The 21,989-nt window shown below is 41.7% G+C and overlaps 1 protein-coding gene across 2 annotated transcripts in view; it reads left to right on the top strand.

Annotated features, from left to right (window-relative positions):
* HYDIN (HYDIN, axonemal central pair apparatus protein) overlaps positions 1 to 21,989 on the top strand; it is a 304,707-nt gene that overhangs the window by 164,595 nt on the left and 118,123 nt on the right. For both annotated transcript variants that reach the window (XM_012806119.1, XM_003791377.2), the window contains 11 exons: positions 2,664 to 2,841; positions 3,807 to 3,934; positions 4,971 to 5,104; positions 5,221 to 5,357; positions 5,577 to 5,704; positions 5,856 to 6,047; positions 6,388 to 6,537; positions 9,286 to 9,525; positions 15,217 to 15,385; positions 17,807 to 17,986; positions 20,137 to 20,310. In XM_012806119.1, the coding sequence (XP_012661573.1) occupies positions 2,664 to 2,841; positions 3,807 to 3,934; positions 4,971 to 5,104; positions 5,221 to 5,357; positions 5,577 to 5,704; positions 5,856 to 6,047; positions 6,388 to 6,537; positions 9,286 to 9,525; positions 15,217 to 15,385; positions 17,807 to 17,986; positions 20,137 to 20,310 (1,810 nt within the window). The remainder of the gene's footprint in view (positions 1 to 2,663; positions 2,842 to 3,806; positions 3,935 to 4,970; positions 5,105 to 5,220; positions 5,358 to 5,576; positions 5,705 to 5,855; positions 6,048 to 6,387; positions 6,538 to 9,285; positions 9,526 to 15,216; positions 15,386 to 17,806; positions 17,987 to 20,136; positions 20,311 to 21,989) is intronic.

Here is a 21,989-nt window from a genome sequence, read left to right as displayed (position 1 = left end):
AAGCGTGAGCCACCATGCCTGGCCTCTGTTTAACTTTTCTAAGACTAAAAATGGTATATGAAAAGTTTTGTTCATTTTGCTATTGTTTTCTATACACACATTGTATCTCTGTGTATTTTTCCTTCTCTAACCAGGTTTCCTATTATGAAACCAAATTCTTAGAATGAAAACAGATATTTACAGAGTTCAACAGTATACATGAATGTTTGAATGTATCACGGAGAAAAACTTCTCTACCAGAATTCTGTAAAAGAACTACAATTGTTGGAATAATACATTGAGATAAGTGCTTGAATTAAAAGCTGAGACACACCACCCCCACCCCTGGAGGTTGAGCATAAGAAGAACTGCTATGTGGCAAACAAGAGAATTTTGTGGATTGTTCAAGATAGGAGTGAAGAGAAGAGAGAATGAGAGTGTGAGGGTGAATCGTGGAGATGACAGGATATTGCACACTTGGCAGTCTGACTCTGCACTGCGCTCCCTTACATGCATTCCATAAATATGTGAGCGTTCATAAAATGCTTCCTGGGAGTCAATGTCCATGAAACTTGGTGTCAAGGCTCAGTTCTGTGTGCTAAAACAGGCAGCATACACTTATAAGAAAGCCAAAAAGAGGAGACAGAGAAGCAAGAGCAGGAAGCAGTGGCTCTCTTATGAATTGTGGCAGTAAGATTTCACTCTTGTAGCTAGATTGGGGGTTTGAGATAAGTTTATTGACTTTATTGGGGTTAATGAACCCACAGCGTGTGCATGTGTGTGTGCGTGTGTGTGTATGAATGTGTTTAAATAAAATCTGGAGCTCAGCATCTATAGCTCAGCAGCTAGGGCGCCAGCCATATACACTAAAGCTAGCGGGTTCGAATCCAGCCTGGGCCTGCTAAACAACAATAACAACTATAACCAAAAAATAGCTGGGCAATGGGGCTGGCGTCTGTAGTCCCAGCTACTTGGGAGGTTGAGACAAGAGAATTGCTTGAGCCCAAGAGTTTGAGGTTGCCATGAGCTGTGACACTACCGCACTCTACCCAGGGCAACAGCTTGAGACCCTGTCTCAAAAAAAAAAAAAAAAGAATAAATAAATAAATAAAATCTAGATAAACACCAATATATTATTATTGTATGTATACCTGCTCACTGCTGGTGATTTTTATTAAGTTTTTTCTCATCTCATTCTCTAATTTCTCTTCAAAGAATACACACTACTTATGACTTAAAAATATAATATGCTCAAAAAGTATAAAGAGCCATTCAAAACTGACTTTTAAAACATTTCCAAATAACTTGAACTTGTACTAGTGATTATTTCCCCAGTTCAGATTCTAGCCTCATTTGCCTTTTCTAACCATGCAATTCTCCCAGCTTTTAGATTCTGATTACTTACCTACAGGTTATATTTTGACTTTATAATTTTTAAGTTGAATTCCATGACATTTTATGTATGCAAAAGAAATCTCTGTAACGTATTTGATTTAGAAAATCCTATTATAAAATGAACACTGTGACCTACAACCTGTCTTTAAATCCAGAAGGTGACTAATCTATTTGTATTGTACTGTATCATGTATTGCCATGTATGCACTTGGTATGTGGAAACCTCCTGGGTATCTCTTCTATCTCATGCCCCTGCTTGCTAGGGGTTACCCCTCAACCAGTAACCACCAGTCTGAACTCCATATTTATCATTTCCTTTTTAAGATTTTATTACATATGCATATATGCCATCTTAAAATACTTTATTGATTTTTCAAAAATTTTAAACCCCTACTATTTTTTCCCCAGCATTTTTTTCCAGTACTGAGCATAGGGTGGCAAACAAGATAGATGGATATACTTGCCCTTGTGGAGCTTTTGTTCTCTGAGATTTTCTTCATCTTGAGCTTTAGAAAAATGGTACCACTAAATGTTGTCTATGCAATTTGCTTTTCCTCCCCATATTGTGTTTCCAAGACTCATCCAGATTGTTGCACATGCTATAGTTCATTTATTTTCACTACTGAATAACAGACCCTTTCTAACTACTGGAAATTGAAAGTAAATTTCTATTTTCCAGTCAAAGCACATTTGCATTCCCCCCACTCCCCCGCCGTTTGCCATTAGAAACAACCCGGCCATGAATAGTCTTGTCCACGCTTCCGTCCACATGTGGGAGAGCAGAGCTTTCCTGAGGAGCTTTTCCAGGAGTGGGATCAAGGGTCACGGGCTGTATGTGTTCACCTTTACAAGGTGGCGTGAAAACACCTTTTTCAGCGCTTATTCCCACTGCCATCCCCATCAGTTCCCTCTGATGCATATTCTCACCAAAATTGGTAAATTGTACGCATCTTGTAGTTTTAAAAAAAAATTCTATTATGATCTTAGTTTGCATTTACCTGATGACTTAGAAGGGTGAGCCTTTCTTACTGTTTTTCCTATCACTTCCCGGCCTTTTGGCTAAGATCAAGTGTATTTGTTTTTCCTCTTTTGTGAAGTGTCTGTTTATATGTGTGGCCTATTTTTCTCTTGTTTTCTGGTCATTTTCTTATGGCTTCATAGGAATGAATCTTGGGGGAGGTGTGTGATGGAGACATAATCAGCCTTTGGGATTATCTAGTCCACCAAACTCCCAAAGTCAAACTCCATTTGCAAATTTTAAAGTTCTCTCTGGTCTTTCTACTGCACAGGGTTTTATCAGTTCACATGAGGAGCAGGTGTTGAAGGTTTACTACTTACCTGGAGTACCTGAGATCTTTGAAAGAAGTTTCCAGATACAGATTGCCCACCTGAACCCAGAAAACATCACTCTGAGTGGAGAGGGAATCTTTCCCCGAATCTGCCTTGATCTCCCCAGGAACCTCAGAGGTATGACTACCCATCATAGCATTTCCCCACCAGAAGACCCAAGATAGTTTAGCTTCGCTTCTTTGAAGATTGATGGCTACTTATTTTGTTGGCTTGGAAATCCCTTCTTGTTCCCTTCAATGCTGATCCTCAACTTCAAAACCAAATAACAAAAAAAGGCAAAAGTTAAATTTGACTTGGTGACCTGAGTCTAGTGAGACAAGATCTAGCCTATGGCAATCCTAAGTTAAGACCCTGGCTATTATCGAGTTTTGCTATTATTGAGTTATTTACAGAGGGATGGGGAAATTTAGCTTCCAAAGGCTTTTCCATCCTGTGCATGTCCCTACTGGCCACAATCTCTCCCTGAGTTGTCCTTTCCCAGTAACACACTCACGGATGGCCACTGTAGAGGCCATGGAAGGCAGAGGCTGATGTACTTCTGGGAGTAGAATTCTCCAGATAAACCATACAGAAAGGCAACCAAGAGCCTGCCCCCTTATTTTTGGCATTACCCAGTGGGAGGACTAGCTTAGATCTTAATGGCTGGCTGCCCACATGTCTAGCCAAGGATGATATACCTTCTGGACCAGGATGGTATTTCTATCTTGGCAGATCCTAAAGAACAGCTCTTTTCACCATAAACTCTGTCTAGCTCTTTCTTCCTGACATCAGGTAAAGAACAAAGGATCAAGGAAAGCCCTCCCACCCCCCTTTTCTCTTACCCATTCCCTGATCACTAACTCACCTGTTGGTGTGATCCATTGAATTCTAATTGCTCCCTGTATAATACACACATGTAACAGAACTTTTATCCCTAAATCTATATATTTTTTTAATGTTAATAGAAATAAAAGAAATTTCTAAACTGTTAAAAAACAAAACCCACTTTCCTTCCCACTTTACCCTAAGCTGAGACCCCGTGTTTTAGATATAACTCATGTTTCTCTGCCCTTCTGACTCCCCTGCTCTTCCAATCCCTACAGGAAATGAAAAGTATGAAACCTTCTTGAATCAGGCTAAAAAAAACATAGAAAAAGAGTACAACAAATATGAAACTCTCGATCACTTTGAGCTAGTAACTGAGGAAATAGCTGAGGATGAACCTACAGAGGTAAGACGAGCTCTGCCCTGCACAGAAGGAGCGTACAGAAGAGTGTGTGCAAAGGGGCAGGAGGATCAGAAGGGAGAGGGATACAGCTAAGGCAAAGAAGTGGGGAGACAGGATGGGCAAAAGGAGCCCAAAGGGGAACAGCCACCGGCTGGACCCATTAGGGGTTTTGGACTTTAGCCCGAGGACAACAGGAAGATACAAGAGTGTTTCCACCCAAAGCCTGGTGGAATTGGTTTTGCATCTTTAAAAGATTCTTCTGCTCTAAGTGGAGCTTTGAGGGGACAGGGACTTGGGTAGTTGAGACTAGATGTGGAAAGATCAGCTTTTTAAAAGCTGATGGAATGTTGTCGGTGGTGGGGGTGTAGACAATGGTGATGACAGAGGGCCAGAAGAAGTGGGCAAATTCACTAAGTATTTCAGAGCTGGAATGGCCGGGATTAGGGATTGATTGGATATGGGGCCAAAGCAGAGGTGACCTCCACGTGTCTTGCTTGGATAACAAAGTAAGGAGGAGGCGCTGAAGTAGGAAACCCAGGAGGGAAAGCAATTTGGGGTGGGAGGGGAAGGAAAGGAAATGAGTCCCTACAGATAAGACAGTTACTAAGTGTGAGATTTCTGTGCCTCTTCCAAGTGGAGCATCCAGTAGGGAGTTGGAGCCATGGCTGGGACCAATCGTATAGCGCATAACCTTTGAGATGAGCTCTCCTCATTCAGCTTAATGCCCTTGAGATCCATTCAAGTCATGCACATCAACAGTTCATTCCTTTTTTTCTGCTGAGTTATTCCATGGCGTGAATGTATTCATTTGTTTGCTCTTCCCTAGTCCCTTCCCATGAAAATTTTAATACCACAAATATACTGCATATATATTTATGCACCATGGCCCTTATGGAGGCCCACCAACCATCTAATATCTAAAATATTTTCCACAGCCCCCAACAAGAACCAGTGTTCACCCCTTTGGGGGGGATACCATCCCCATTGAGAATGAATATTCTAGGAGAATTTGCTGACTTGCCTATCTCTCTTGCTCCAGTTAAGTGCTCATCTCCAGATGGAAATAGAACGACTTATAGTCCAGAACTATGCACTAGAACATCAGCATTCAATTATCCCCAATGGCACTGACATTACCTGCTGCAGCAATTGGAATCTCCGCAGACTGATCAAGTGAGTGATCACGCTGGGGAGTAAAACTGTGCACAGGACCTCACACTCTCTCACTTTTGAAAAGTAGCCTTCCAGGTTTGTGAGTGGCTGATAAGGAAAGCTTGTTCCTGTTTCAGAGTCCAGCTGCCAGAGTATATCCTGGACTTTGGCTACATCGTCCTTGGTGAGGTCCGGACCCACATCATCAAGATCACCAACACAAGTCACTTTCCAGTGTCCTTCCATGCAGTAAAGCATTTCCTTCAAGACACAGGTAACCAGGCTGGGGAGACCCTTTCCTATTGCACTTTGTCATTTCTAACAAGGAACCAATAGAGCAACATTTTTGTGTCTGCGGGGTTCATAAAAGAGTTGCTAAGCCATTCAGAGGTACTCCAAGTGTTCATCCTGCCCCGGAGAGGGCTCGATCTAGCGCAGCTTTTGTTTGCTGTTTCTCTTTCCCACAAAGAAATTTTGTCTTGTCCTCTTCCAGGATTCAGTACTGAGCTGGATCGTGTAAAGAATCTGCCTTATGGTGAAACAGAAACATTCGAAGTGAGATTTGACCCACTAGGGGCCAATCTTCCTGTTGGAAACAAAGAAGTCATGCTGCCCATCAAGGTATGAAGCACCTCTGGGCCCACCCGACGCTCCAGGTCCCCAGCTTTGCCAGCTGGTCATGCCCTTGGGATGATCCAATTATTATGTCAGAGCTATGAGTCTTCTCCCAACCCCATGCCACATGGTAACAGCAATTTTATGCCCACTCTAGGTGGTTGGAGGGCCAACAGTTAACATCTGTCTCCAAGCCAATGTGATCATTCCTGCTATGACTCTGTCTTGTGAAAAAGTGGAGTTTGCCGCGATTCAGAGTGGACAGTGCCTGGTGGAAACTATTCAGCTTTCCAATCACCTCCAAGTTCCTTGTGAATGGTTTGTCCATACCGTAAAGGTTTCTGGCAAGGTAAATGAGTCGTGGCCCCTTGGTCCTCTTGGTCCCACTTTCCCTGTCACTGTTTCAGTCAGATTGGTAAATATAGGCCTTCGTTCTCATGATTTCAATCTCCTGCGCAAAGACTTTTTTAGTGGTAACCATTGCCTCCTGAATAAAATCTGGGCTCTTGACCCAGCACCTGAGGCCCTATCAGATCATACTGTCAGATCAGATGTCTGTGTACCTCTGATATCTACTGATTCCTTGACACCTGAGACATACTTGGGAAATGCATGTCATTGAGAGTGGAAGATGAAATGGGTCCATTCTCCATAGGAGATAGTCTAATTATCTAATATTTATAAACCAGCTGGATAAACACATGCCAAAGTACTTAAGACGGAAGATACGTGCTGAATTAAAGCCAAAGACGCGGATCTTTGAGATCCAGCCCACATCTGGAGTCTTGGATCCTGGAGAGCGGTCCAACGTGCAAGTGAAATTCATGCCAAAGGAAGAGGTGAGCTTTACAGAAATGTGACTACATTTAGAGTCTCTGGGTCTTGAGCTTTGCTCAAAGTCCATGCTTGTTTGGGTCTCACAGGAAGCTTTGAGTGACTTGGGCCTTGCTATTCTGCATATGGCATCTCATGCACTTGCTGGTTTCCATGAGCGCTGTGTGGCCCGGTGGTCTACAGCCAGCAGAGCTGGGTGAGAAGACTTACTGCCTCTACACATACAGGCCATGTTCTTGAACAAATCACTCAGCTTCACTAAGCCTCAGTTTTCTCAAAGATGAAATAAAATTTACATTACATATCAAAAATCCCTTTTGCAATTGTGAAATCTGATAAGCTCCAAAAGCAGGGAGATGGGGAAGATTTCCTAAATTTCAGACAACTTCGTTTTCAGAATGAAACATTGCAACTGCAAAAATACTAATGTGTTTTATTACTAGGGACCGGCACCGACCCTGCTGGGAGTTTTAGGTAGCACAGGGTATGTGTGCTGTTTTTACCTTTATAAAAATCTGAATTTGCAAGCATCTGGCCCCTGGGTTTCAGTTCTATCAGTTACCTGTAATAACTACCCCCAGGGTCATTTTAAAGATTAAATACACAGCATTGAATAAAATATACCCGGCATACTGCTCAATGTGTAGTGTCTTGATAGCTATTAACTGCCGGCATCAGTAGTCATGGTAAGTACTTGCTGGTGGCTAGGCTCCCCTGAGCCTCAAACATTTCTTTTTTAACCACCACAAGCACAAAGTTATTCCTGACCAAGAACAGAGTAAAAGTAATAAAATTGTGGAATGGAGAGGATCTCAAGACATTGCATTGTAAAGACTTTTATTCAAAGCCCTGAGCATTTGGGATGTTTTCCTCTATTTTGTTATTTTGAAAGAAAAATTGATGTGCATCTTATAGACTACCTAGTGTTAACTCCCATTTTCCTGGTAATGGCTTTGAGGAAATGCTTAAGAATCTGCAGTGGAAAAGAAGAAAAGTCAATGACTTTATATCTCATTCTAAAATAAAACCCATGTTTCTAATCATTATCAAAATCTCTCAAACCCTTTTAAAAGAATATTAATAACATGTTTGTCTACGGGTTTACTCAAGGTTTTGGATTTTTTTCCAGTACTGAATGAGGGAAATATCAGTGAGATAGTTTTTAAGAAATAGATATGTTAAGACAGTTCCGTAAATGTTGAGTTTTCACTGGTCAAAGTTAAAAAAAGAATGTTTCCAACAAGGCTCAGCGCCCGTAGCACAATGGTTCCAGTGCTGGCCACATACACCAAGGCTCATGGGTTCAAACCCAGCCTGGGCCAGTTAAACAACAATGACAACTGCAACAACTACAACAACAAAAATAGCCAGGCATTATGGCAGGTGCTTACAGTCCCATCTACTTGGGAGTCTGAGGCAAGAGAATCTCTTAAGCCCAAGAGTTTAAGGTTGCTATGAGCTGTGATGCCATAGCGCTCTACCAAGGGCAACATAGTAAGACTCTGTCTCAAAAAAAAAAAAAAATGTTTCCAACAACTGAAAGAGGATTATTCACTGTATACAAGGAATTGATTATCCCTGCAACTTATTCAATCCAGTCCTGCATCTCTATTAATATCAGAAAAGTCACTGACGTCCATGCTAACAATTCTTAGACATTATCACATGTGTTCAGAACACTCTGCTAGAAAACAAAGACATGGATGAAATGTTTTAGAAAGCAATTAAAATACAGAAGTTTGGGCCATATGGTGCTAAGCCCATAGCCATATAAAAACCTTCTTAGCCAGTAATTTATTCTCTTATTAGGTCCAGCTAAGACAGGAGAAAGTCTTCAAATTGTATTGCCACTCAAGATCCCCAAACCATGAGCTAAGTGTATCAGAAGACCTAGGAATCTGGTTAAAAAGGCAGAATCCTGGGCGATGCCTGTGACTCAAAGGAGTAGGCGCTGGCCCCATATGCCGGAGGTGGTGGGTTCAAACCCAGCCCCAGCCAAAAACTGCAAAAAAAAAAAAACAAAAACAGAATCCTTAGCTTTACTCTGCCCCTGCTCAGTCAGAATCTCTAGAGATCAGCCCTGTGGATTTGTATGTTTAATATTATGTCATTTCCCCCAATAAAATCATATTAGGAACACCTGAATAGAAAGTAGATTTTTATACCATTTTGAGAAAACTTGTTAGTTATGGTATCATTATCCACCGGTCCCTGGTTATAATTACACCCAGTGAATGGAATGCCCTAGCTCTGGCTTTCTGCCAGAATTGGGAATGCCAAGGGAATATACAAAGTACACACTCCAGAATCATTCCTCCCCAGGAACAAAGGAGCTGGCGTATTTATACAGCAACTCATGAGGGTCATTGCTTCAGAACAGCTCCCAAGTGTTACTTCCTTGGCACTTCTGTCCTGCTGTCCCCTGCTCATGGGCAGCAAGGCCCATGAAATGAGCCCCTTTAGGCCTAGGGCCACAGATGGAGGCAGCTGGGAGTCTAAGCACACTGGAAGGTCCGAGGGATGTGGGGCTGACATTCAGAAAGCTTGCCACAAGTGACAAAGCACTGGGTACAGTGTCTGGCATGCTAGATACTGTGTATAGGAATAATATAAATCACTCCTGTGCAACTTTATAAGAAAATTCTCTCTTAATCTAAACAGATAAGTTTTTCCTCTCAGTGGTGTTCAGTTTTATGTGGCATGTAATAGAAAAAAAAAAAACCTGATGCTTGTTTGGTTTTTATGTTTTCCAGAAATTCTACAGCCAAAATCTCGTGTTCCAGATTGCCCAGAATGCTCAGAAGCTTACGCTGATGGCACAAGGGCAAGGTCTGGAGCCACGCCTGGAATTTAGTCCTTCAGTTCTGGAGCTGGGGCCACTGCTGCCTTTTGCACATGGAGATGAGGCAGAGGTGATAGTGAAGAATCCCTGCAACTTCCCCATTGAGTTTTACTCCTTAGAATTTGACCAGCAGTATCTCACAGAAGAAAAGGTGAGCAGAGGCCAAAACCCAGCTCCATTTTCCTATGTGTGCTAGGCCCTGCCGTGTATTCACACTCTCCTCTCTGTGTGAAGAAGCTTCCTTCTGACAGTTCCCCTTGAACCCTTCCTTGTCAATTGAATGATCATTTCTCTGTAGCTTTTTCTGACCAACCTTGTTTGACATGAGCAGAATTCAGTGCTGCTTTGCGATTCCATTATACGTTGTAAACAACTAATTGGAAAACTAATGCACATTCAAGGTTAAAATTCAAACAGTAAAGAGCTGTAGGCAAACTTACCTCTATCATCATATTTGAAGTAGAGTTCCTTGCAGACTGCGTGTAATTGGGTAGTTTTTTTTAAATAAGCTCCCCAATCTGTCTTTAGTTGTTGTATTCAGACCATTTACATTTAATTGTTGATATGTTAGTGCTTGAGTCTGCCATTTTATTGTTTTTTGTTCTGTTTACTTTTTTCTGCCTCCCTGTTGGTTGCCTCAACATTATTTAGAATTAGATTTTTATTTGCCTAGAGTGTTTTCGAATGTATCTCTTTGTATAGCTTCTTTAGTTATTTCTTACAGATATTACGTTATGTATGCATAGCATTATAATCAACTAGTCTTGACATTTTACCAGTAGTAGTGTAATTCAGAAACCTTTCCTCCCTTTGTCTCCTTTTATCCTTCCTATTTTTTAATACAAGTGTCTTAAATATTTTTGTATTACAATTGTCAAACATAAATTAGAAAACTCCAAAGAAGGAAAATGAATTATATCTACCTTTTTACTCTTTCTGTTCTTTCTTCCTTTCTGATATTCCGAAGTTTCTTCTAATGTTTATTTTCTTTCTGTTTAGAGAGCTACCATTAGCTATTCTTTTAGTGCAGGTCTGCTGATAATTTTTTTTTTAAGTTTTTCTTCATCTGAGCATGCATGTCTTGATCTCCCCTTTATTCTTGAAGGATTTTTTCCACTGGCTATAGAATTCTGCCTAAAAGTTCTTTCAGTCCTGGCCTCTATAGCCTGATGAGAAATCCAGTATTATTTGAACTGCTTTTACTCTATAGGTAACATTTCTTGTCTTGCTCTCCACTTTTAAGAATCTTTCTATGCCTTAATTCACAGAAGTTTGACGACAATGTGTCTTTCTTTTTATTTATTTGGTTTGGGATTGGCTCAGTTTCTTAAATCTGTAGGTTTTTATTTTTTGTCTTTTTCCCAACTTGGAAAGTTTTCAGTCAGTTTTTTTTTAATATTTTCATTTCAAAATATGAAGGGAGTACAGATGTTTTTGCTTCATGACTTGAGTCAGGGCAATAGGCATCCTACCACCTGAATAGTGTTCATCGTACCCATTAGGTGGGTTTTTACCCTTCCCTTTTCTCTCCTCCCCGCTGTTTGATTTCCTGACTTTTACTTTCCTCTGTGTACTTGTGTGCCTCTTAGTTAGTTCCAATTTATTAGACAGTATAGGTGGTGTTTGTTTTTTCATTCTCGAGATACTACTTAGGATAGTAATCTCTAGTTCCTTCCAAATTACTGCAGAAGGCATTAATGCATCCTTTTTTATGGCCGAAGATTTATTTCAGACTCTTTCAACCTCACATTCTTTCTCTTATCTTCCCAGAACTCAAATTACACTAATGTTGGATCTTTTGTATAGTTTCACAGTTCCCTAAATTAATTTTTTTTTTTGAGACAGAATCTCAAGCTATAATTCTGGGTAGAGTGCCATGGCATCATAGCTCACAGCAACCTCCTACTCAGGCTCAAGCTATCCTGTTGCCTCAGATTTTCTATTTTTAGGGTCTTGATTTTGCTCAGGCTGGTCTTGAACTCATGAGCTCAAGCAATCCACCCACCTTGGCCTCCCAGAGTGCTAGGATTACAAGCATGAGCCACTGCACCCAGCCCCTAAATTAATTTTTTTAGAATTTTTTTTGTCTATTTCTTTTGCTGTTCAGATTAAGTCATTTCTACCATTTTATCTTCAAATTCATTCATTCTTTCCTCTGTCTCTTCTATTCTGCTGTTGAACTCCTCCACTGAGTTTTTTTATTTTGGTAAATATATTTTTCAGTTCTAAAATTGTTATATGGTTCTTTTTCATATCTTGTGTTTCTTTGCCAAGACTCTATAAATTTGTTTCTAGTATATTCATGATTGTTCATTAAAGCATTTTTATGATGAGTGTTTTAGAATCTTTGCAAGATAATTCCTTGTATCCTTGTATTCCTAGTATCCTTGTTATCTTAGTGTTGCTGTGTATTCATTTTCTTTTCTAATTCAAGCTGAAATTGTCATGGTTATTAGCATGATAAAGGATTTTCAGTTAAATTTTCTATCTTAGCTGGTCTTCTCTGACACTGCTTGGGTACTAGCTTCTTACTGCCAGGTGGGAGTAATAGTCCAGATCCCTCTTTAGCCTTCTTTAACAATAACAGGAGGGGCTCCTCATTACTGCTGGGCAGGAGTGGTATCTCTGCCTCCCCACAAGGCCTCCACTGACACCTCCTTGGCTGGGAAGGGCACAAGAGTCCCATTACTACTGACTCTGCATGGGGGGTGGAGGAGTTGTGGTACTTCTAGAACCACTGGGTGGTGGTAAAATCTCTGACTCTCTACTAGGCCTTGTCTGATACCACCCAGCAGAGAGGAGGAGGGGGCACCTCTTTACCACCAAATGGAGGTGGAAATCCAGGCTTCCCACATGATCTTTACTGATAGGTTTGTGGGGAGATGAGGTCTCATTACCCATGGCCAAGGAAAATAGTCCTAAGATTCCCAGACTCAACAGGTCCATTTCCAGCCCAGACCTGGATCTACATTAATTTTAGATTTTTTGTATAGTCTCACAGTTCCCTAAATTAACTTTTTTTACAATACAATCATTTCTCTGAGGGTCTCTGCTTCCTTCTAGTAGGAAATGGTATTTAGAGATCAGAGTCTGGACCACTGAGTTGTGACTCCTTCTAAGTCTATTTAGTAGACAGAATTAGGAAATACTGTATTTAAGAGAGAAAAAAAATCTTAATGCATAATGATGTTTCAGACTCCAATTTCAGATACAAATATTTTATCTAAATTCTTTGATATTTAGTCATTTCTGTTTTAAAAATCTTGGATATTGGGTGGCACCTATGGCTCAAAAGAATAGGGCACCGGCCCCATATGCCAGAGGTGGCAGGTTCAAAGCCAGCCCCAACCAAAAAAAAAAAACTTAGATATTAGCTTACATATCAGTTTGTTTTGTAAAATATACATTTAATGGTTTCACATATCAATACCAATATTCCTACTAACAATAAGACCACCGAGTCTTGTTATCCACAAGCACGGTACAGCCTCCATGTTGTGTTCCAGCTGCTCCTCCAGGTCCACGTCTCACATTCCCACCCTGGTCTCCTGCCTTGAACTATACCACCTTTATCCAATATCCTTAGAGCCCTACTCCTTAGAAATGGCTTCTCAATTCTCTACTTTGAGTAATGGGCTCTAAAGGTATTGGATAAAGATGGTATAGTAATCTCTTTTTCCCTCATCTCTCCCTACCCTATAATTTAAAATGATATTCTTTTATTTCCGGTTAATGCCTACTAGATAATCATCTCAGGTACACTTCTTCCATACTTTTCAATTGTTATTTTATCAATATTTTTGGAGCTCATGGTGTTCAGGTATCCGAACTTAATTTCCATCGTGGAGTCTTAGTGCTACACCCTCATAAGCAGTGCCCAACACCAATCCTTACAGTGAAGCTCTTCCTGTCATTTCTGGGTTGTCTAAAACCCATTCTCTAGTGGATTCCTCAGGAAGGGATCATGGTAATAGTATTCTCTGAGTACTCACATGATCATAACTGTTTGTCTGTGGTTTTTGAGAATCAGTTTGATTGGATACAGTCTCTATCCTTGGCTCAAATTTTCTTTGCTTGAGTATCTTAAATGTGTTGCTCAATTGTTTTCTCCTAAGTCATTGCTGTTCATGGCGTCTGATGCTGTATTTGTTACCTTGTGCTGCATAACAAAGTATTCCAAAATTTAGCAACTTGAAACAAATTTGTCATCCTTTGGTCTCTGAGGGTCAGGAATTTGAGAATGGCTTAGCTAAGGTGGCTCTGCTTCCTCTGGACCCTACCTCACTCAGTCGTGGAATCTTCTGTGTCCTTTACTCCAGTGTGTACCCTCTGCCTGCTTTGGAGGCCAGAAAAACTCTCAGTTTTTCTTAGATGGGAATCTGCCCTATGGAAGGGCATCTTTTCAATGGGTATTTATGAGATCCTTAATGGCTTATGTTGGCACAGCTCCCTCTGCTGAGGGTCAGGATCCACAGAAGCACAGTCTGAGTAAGACTCTGAGGTTTACCTGTGGGAGGTTTACTGAGAGCACACTCAGGAGCACACCTGTGAAGAGAAGGAAACCAACTGGGCAGAGAGGAACGAGCTGTGATGACATTGCAACACAGACTTCAGCTGATCCAAAGGGGAGCTGGGTCAGCCCTTCAGATTGCCCCAGCTGCTACAAGTTGGCCAGGACTTTGTACCCCTACCTCATCCAGTCCTTGGCATATTCCTTCCTCCCACACTGATTTGCCCTGCCACCTCTGTCCTTTATCAAAGTTCCATACATGAATGGGTGGATTCTGAGCTCATTTGTCTCTCCCAGCATCAGTCCCACTCTATTCCTGCAGCTTCATAGAAAGTCCTGGCGTCTGACAGGGAAATCCTCTCCATGTATTCTTCTCCATTAGGCTTTTAATGTTGCCTTTTCCTGTAAATTTTAGAATAAACTGATTAGCAATGGTTTTCAAAAAACTAAAAGTGGTGATCCTGGAGAAGAATTGCCTACCAAAACAGATTTTCACACCAATAAATCAGGTTGTGAAGGAAGTGTATGCTTTCTAGAACTTCATTTTACTGTGTCTTATAAATATATATACACATTAGGATTGCCAGATTTAGGAGAAAAAACAAGCTGCCAACCTGAATTTGAATTTGGAATAAATAACAAATACCCTGAAATTTTATTTCCCTGAAATTCAAACTTAACTAGGCATCCTGTATTTTATTATATCTTATCACTCCAATATACATTCACATACACACACACTAAATACCATTTTACCTATTTTTCCCTGAACCCTCTATTTATGAGAAAACAACCTTGTTTAGTATAATATGACTAACCACAATATTTTTTAAGAATGTGTCACTCAAAGTAGATAATATGGTTCTGTACTTCTGTCATAGAAAAAAATGAAATAGAAAAACAATAGTATGTTTTTTTTTCTTTTTTATTAAATCATCACTGTGTACATTAATGCAGTCATGGGGTACAATGTGCTGGTTTTATATACAATTTGAAATATTTTTATCAAACTGGTTAACATAGCCTTCACAGCATTTTCTTAGTTATTATGAATATATGTTATTTTTCAAACAAGGAGAAAATTCCTTTCCACATGTGAAATGCACAGGCTGAAATAGAGCAAAATAAAGATCCCGTATCCCCACACGTTCAGAGCTCAGCCCTGCTTCTTAGACCTCGCCAAGGGGCCCACCCTTTGAAATCCAGAAAGTATTTCTGCAAGTCTCAGCCTCAGAAAGGAGTTTTGTAAGGTCAATGAACAAATTCACCTAGTGCTACCAAGAGGATCCTTCTGGTAAGATGGACAGCGGTTCCCATTCTCCCCTTGCACAGATCTTGCGAAAGCTGAAGGGCTATGACTCCTACAACACCATCCTGCTGCCTCCCCGCAACCCCGGGGAGAAGCTGCCCCCAGAGGTGTATGAGTACTTCAAGGAGATAAAGAGGTCAAGAGAGGAACAGATGAAGGCAAAATTTCTGGAGAATCTGACTCAGGATAATGGTGAGAACTCAACATGGGGAACCATGGCCCGAGCACTGCCCCTTTGAATCACTTACCCCTGCTGTGTACCTGCCAAATGCCCAGCAGAGGCTAGCTGCCTTGTGTATTTTATTTCTAATTCTTACAAAATAGGTCCCATTATGCCCCTTTCCTGGATGCAGAGGCTGGAACACATTCTGCTTTCAGTAGAATCCAGTAGGGAATTAAGTCTTAAAAACAGCTGGTATAGATGATGAAAGACGTGCTGGACTCTGCTGGGGGCTTTGCACACACAGATGGGAAACTGCAGAGAACAGGAGGCAAGGTCCACAGACTCAGGATTCCAGCCAGGGCTTTCTGACTCCAGAGTCTGTGCTGTTAACCACTATGCTCCACTGCCTCCTGTGGATGTGCTGGGGAAATGCATCATGCAAGGTAGAAATCGGAATCCCAAAAGAGATAGGAGGTGGGAGTTCACACAAGAAAAGGGCCAGTCCCTCCATGGGCCTCAAGGCCAAGCCCCAGCCACAGAAGGGCACTGAGCTCTCATAATCACACCCTTTATAGCCCAGCAGCCCTAAGTTGTCTCCTCATCTGCCCAGGGCCTCTCTTGTGTGCCTGAGAGGGTAGGTTCCTGGCTGATGGTGGGACTGTGTGGCTTTTCTCTGCCCTCTTTCTGGAAATGTGCCTCACTCTTCTTTCTTGCTGTCTTCTGTAGAACAGTCATCACGTGGCTAATTATTTCCTTCATACCTGCCTCTCCCACTAGCCAAGCACCCCCATAAAGGCAGTGATCTCATATTCCCCACTTTTAAGTCCAGGGTGAAGAACAGGGGCTGATACACAACAGTGCCTGGTGAACAGTGCTAGAGGAGCGAGGGCATTAAAGATCAAATGGAGTCCTTTCTCCTATCCTTGGGAGTCTCACTATCTCTCAAGGAAAGAGAAGCTAATCAGAAAATACTGGTTTGGCCTAAACAGAGAAGATAAGAGAAGCAGGCTGCATCCCACCCGTTCTCCTATCTTGTTCCTTGAGCACTGTACTAGTTTGCTAGGGCTGCCATACAGATACCAGAGACTGGCTGGTTTAACCAACAGGAATTCTGTTTCTCACAATCCTGGAGGCTAGAAGTCCAAGATCAAGGTGTCAATAGAGCTGTCTTTATCTGAAGCCCTTCTTCTGACAGATGGCTGCCCTCTCCCTCAGTCTTCCCTCTGTGGGTGACTGTGTTCTAATCTCCTCTCCTATAAAGACACCAGTCCCCTTGGATGGGAACCCACCCATATGACCTCATTTTACCTTAATTACTTTTTTCTGGCCCTATCTCCAAATAGTCCCATTCTGACATGCTGGAGCATTAGGATTTCAACATGTGAATTAGAGGGGGTTGGGGTACAAGTAAGCCCATAACAAGCATCCACTGTGTTGCCAAGCACTGAGCTAAAATGCTGGAGAAAGAGTCTCTGACATGAGGCCGCTGCCATTGATTCAGGAAGGAGGTAGGGGAAAGATACTTAAAGTCAGAGGGACAGCCCAGTGGCATAAGGCAATGGGCTGCACAGGGCTTCAGTACATAAAGGACCTTGTAAGGACAGAGAAGGGCCTCGTTGTTCTCATGTCCTTGCACATCGTGGTTGTGGGTTCACTTTTCCTTTTGTTCCAATGGATGATGGTCTAGAGCCAGGACCAGTTGGTCTCGAGGGACCCCGGGAAGGCTCACAGCCTGCTTCTGACCAGCACTTCCCTGAACATCTCCTCCCTCTGCTCTCATGCTGTACATGGTCCATCTCCATTCCCCTGACCACGTCCAGGGAAGGCCTGCAGCCCTCAGCACATTCCACCATTCACGAGAGAGCTGCAGCCTCTCAGGCTCAGGTCCAAATTCTAAACAAAGAGGGGGTCGCCTTTTGCAGTCACAACCCTCTGCATCCCTAAAATACTATGGACTAGGGACAATGAGGAGGTGTTGGGCCCACCGACTGGTGGCTGTTCCTAACTACTATGTGGGGAAAGTTCATGATTGAATGAAAAATGAAAGGGGGATGCAGACTACAATTCAGCACATACAAAATGACCTCAAGCTTAATTGTGAAAAATTAAAGATTAGTCAGAGAGGTATGAAATTCAGGGTAATTCCTCCGTTACCATTTCTTCATCTAGCCCGATCTTTATTTACAGCTAAGTTTTATCATTCGAGACTCTTTTGAATTTTCCCAATTTCCTGAGCAAATGCATAATTTGGGTATTTAAACAAAATTTAGGACGGAGAAATATGCAGAGAAACATATAAAAGCCCACTGACTGCGATACTGGTGTGTTGGGGTTGGGTAGTGCAGGGCCACGGAGCCAGAATAGTCATTCTCCTCTGTCTTTCTTTCCTTTTCTGCCCCCATTTCCCTTGTGCCCTCCCAACTCTTCCCTCTTCCCTTTGCTCCCAGCAGAAGACGAAGATTTTACCACGTCAGATCAGGGAACCTCTGTGAGCACAAAGAGGACATCACTCAGCCAAGGGATCTCTGCTACATCCAACCTGGAGCACATCCCTGTCCCTTTCGTCGAGTCTAAGACCTACCCCGATGACGATGAGGATGAGGAGAGCGTGGAAAAATTAATGTTTCAAAGTAAACGAGCATTTTAATCTTTGGTACCAGTTATCTCTAAGCAGAAATGGGAAATCTATTTGGTAGATTTCCAATTTTAGGAATAAATTGTTGCCTTTCTCCATAAAGTGCTTCCCACTTCCCACCCCCAACCCCACACCTGCCCTCTGGAGGAGCACTTGTCCCCCCAACTCTCACTAGGATACAAGCATGGTGGCCTGCTGATAAGCTCAGAATATGACATTCTTGCCACCATTATGTACATTTTAGCTAAATTAAGTGTGAATCTGAAGGCCTGAATCTTCAGTGCTAAAATTCCAGCAGACTGGGAGGTGTTTAGAGAAACATTTCAGAAGGCAGGAGGCATTCTTCCCAGGGTGCCCCCAGTTGCACCATTACGAAAACCTCCTCTTGACCTGCCAGCACAGTGGGCCCATTTTCTGGCAATTATTTTCCCTGAGTTATACAAGATATTGAAACTATATTTACAAAATTGGATTCCACAAAAGTGGGTTCACAGGGGCCATTTGTTTTCCAGTCAGTAAACCATAATAAAGTAAAGGAGACCTTGTCATGTGCTCCCCTCAGGAAATAGGAATCATGGGCAAGACTGATGAGATCTTTAAAGGGTTTGGTTAAGTTGTCATCCTTTGCCCTGGTCAACCAGGAGAGCAAATTAAGGCAGGAGAACCTGATGGCACAACTGGAATTAAAGGAAATTCCCAGCTCCTTGCCTTGTATTTAATCCTCCCTGGCTCTACTGACCCAAGTGGCTCTTTCTTTCTCATGGCAGCCTTCCCACCCTACACAGCCTAGCTCTGCTCTCCCTGCCTGGGCCCTCTGAGAGGCAACCCCACCGCAGTGCTTACACTGGTTAAACCTGGGAGGCATCTAAATAAATACCCATCAACAGTTAAATTATGATGAACCACACATAGGAGTTATTTAGCAGCTATTTCAAAAGAATGAGCTAGAGTTGTATCTTAGTAAATAGATGTCCAAGATAAATTGTATTTAAAAAGCAAGTTACAGAACAAAATTTAAAGTATGAGCCTGGTCTTGTATTGTGACGTGGAATGTGTTTGGGGTCACTGTGTGTACTTGGCTGCACACCACTCTGCATCCTGTATGTATTGCTTTTTTTGATTATAGACATTTCTCTAGGCCAATACTTTTTATCCAAAGCAACATGTGATAAACTTTTCCCATAAAAGACAAAACAGTAAATATTTTGTACTTTGTGAGCCATATAGTCTATGCCGCAAGCCTTTGTAGCATAGAAGCAGCCAAAGATAATATGTCATCAAAGGGGTGTGGCTGTGTTCCAATAAAACTTTATTTACAAAAACACATCCCAGGACAGATTTGGCCTATGGACTATAGTTTACCAGTCTGTGATATCTAAGTCATGATTTTAATCACTACTGTGTATTGACCCCTTAACATTTTTCCCTTAATGTTGCAAATTCAGCTAGTTCCTAACATTTTCCCACCATAAATAGTCTCTTTCCACAACTACCCTTTCTTTTCTTCAGCAAAAGATACTCCCCAAAATAAAATTAAAGTCAAAGAGTATTTTTGTTTTCATATCTTAGTAACTACAGACAAATTATTAGCCCAAAAGGGTATTCTCATACACAACAAATAGGCCAGGACTACTGCAACATTTGCTGTTTTAAAACAGTGGTATTGGGTGGCGCCTGTGGCTCAAAAGGGTAGGGTGCCGGCCCCATGTGCCAGAGGTGGTGGGTTCAAATCCAGCCTTGGCCAAAAAAAATAAAAACAGTGGTATTTAAAAAGAAAAACTCATTCCTATTTCCACCAGTACCCTCTGTAAAGTCTTGCTGTATACACACATGCGCTCACATGTGCATACACACATTTTTTTCCTTCTTTATGAGCCACTCTGTTGCCCGGGGCAAAGTGCCGTGGCATATCATAGCTCACAACAACCTCAAACCTCAGCCTCTCACGTAACTGAAATTACAAGTACCTGCAACCACACCTGGCTATTTTGAGGTTTTTATTTCTATTTTTAGTAGAGATGGGTCTTGCTCTTGCTCAGGCTGGTCTCAAACTCCTAAGCTCAGGTGATCCACTCACCTCGGCCTCTCAGATTATAGACATGAGCCACTGGGCCCAGCCCATACACACATATTTTTAACTTACAGCTGACAAGATTCAGAGCTTGGATAGCCAATCTGCTGAAGAAGTTGGAGAGGTAGAAAACAACCCAGTGAGCAGGGCAATCGCTCGCCACCTGGGCATCGACATCTCTGCAGAAGGCCGCTTGGCCAAGAACCAGAAAGGTATCGCCATTATCATCCATGGGACGCCCCTGTCAGGTATGCGACAATTCTCGTGGGAGGTTAAGTCAGGGGTTCCATATCACCTCCATAAACTCTGTCGCTCTCAGGGTGGCAACATCACATCAGTTGTGTGGTCATGGCAGGTTCTAATGATCTTATCTGGGAAACAGCATAGCAGAGTGATTACAGGGCTGGACCCCAGAGCCAAACAGCCCTATGTCAGATCCTAACACTGCCATTTATAGATGAGGGCACTGGAGAAAGTTACTTAAGTGCTCTGTTCTCAGTTTCCCTGTCTTCAAAAATAATATAATAATATCTGTTTTAGAGAGTAGTCATGAGAATTAAATGAGAATATTTATATAAAATGCTTATCCCACCCAGGACTTGGCACCTAATAAATACCCAAACAAAAATCTTTTGTTATTATCATCACTATTACTACAATGACAATTACCATTTATAATTATAACCATATCTAGAGTTTGAATCTCCATTGAAAAAAACTCCAATCACATGCTATATGTTCTCAAGGAATATTTTTCTGTCAACCAGTCAAAGAATGAGCCATCCTTTATCAAGAATCCTTTATCAGCTCCAAAATTACATCTTCTAACTTCATCATAAAACCCAAGGAGCAAAACCACAAGATCTTCAACTTGTGTAGCAATTCGCAGTTTACAGAGCTTCTTCCCATCCATTTGTCTGTTTGAATGTCACATCCAGGAGAGAGTTTGATTGTCCCACCTCACAAGAAGTTAAGGTTCAGAGAAGTTCAAGGACATCTGCCCGAGGTTACCCAGCCAGTAAGTGATAGAGCAGAGGGACCCTGCAACCTCTCTTAGTTACAGCTTACCTGAAGAAGGGCAATGAAACCTTCTTCAGATCCAATTACTGTCACTCATACAGGCAACATTTAGGGGGCGTTTTTGATCTGCTAATCACTGGGAAGCTCCAGGAATCTAAAAATGTCACCATCCATTCCCCCTTCCTTTGAAGAACCTTTCCTTGAGAAGTCATAAATCAGGACCTAAATGGTGGAAGGCCAGATTTGGGGGCAACAGATAAAGAAGGCAAATAAGAACATAATTTTAAAAAATTATGACCCCCACCTCATGCAGCAACTCATGCCATTTTTGTGTTTCCAGAAAGAACTGTAAGGTACAGTCAGTAGGCCAGGAGACACTGAAGGCAGCTGGAGACTTAGCCCTGAAAATGCACCGACTTGGAAGGAGCTTATCAGCCCCATTCCAAGGGAGGGTTCAGTCACAGTTACATCTGCAGGTGAAAAGCATACCCAAGTGCGGAGGACAGCAGTAATGATCTTGGCATTTTTATGGAGCCTTACAGTTTTCTAGGAATCTTCAAGAAGAACAATTTAAAGCCAGACTGTTCACTTAAATTATTCTGCCCTTTTTGCTTATGGATAAGTGAGCACGTATAATTTTGAAGAGAGTAAAAGACCCTTTTGTGTAGAATTTATATGCCAAGAGATTATCCCCAAAGTGTTAAATTCACACTCACAGATCAGAGTTAAGAAGGAGAGGGAGGACACTTCATCTTGGATTCATACGTCCCTGAGTTATTTGAGCACATGTTCTTTTCATAATTTAAAACATTAAAATATTAGAGGAAAACCTAACCTATTAAATTATTTTAAAGGAGAGGGAAAAGTAGGTGCAAACCCTTTGACCTAGCAATGTTACTTCTAAAAA

The sequence above is a fragment of the Otolemur garnettii genome, unplaced genomic scaffold (genome assembly GCF_000181295.1).
Source record: "Otolemur garnettii isolate 467f Iridium unplaced genomic scaffold, OtoGar3 scaffold00047, whole genome shotgun sequence".
Classification (NCBI taxonomy): domain Eukaryota; kingdom Metazoa; phylum Chordata; class Mammalia; order Primates; family Galagidae; genus Otolemur; species Otolemur garnettii.
This window is presented reverse-complemented; position numbering and strand designations above follow the sequence as displayed.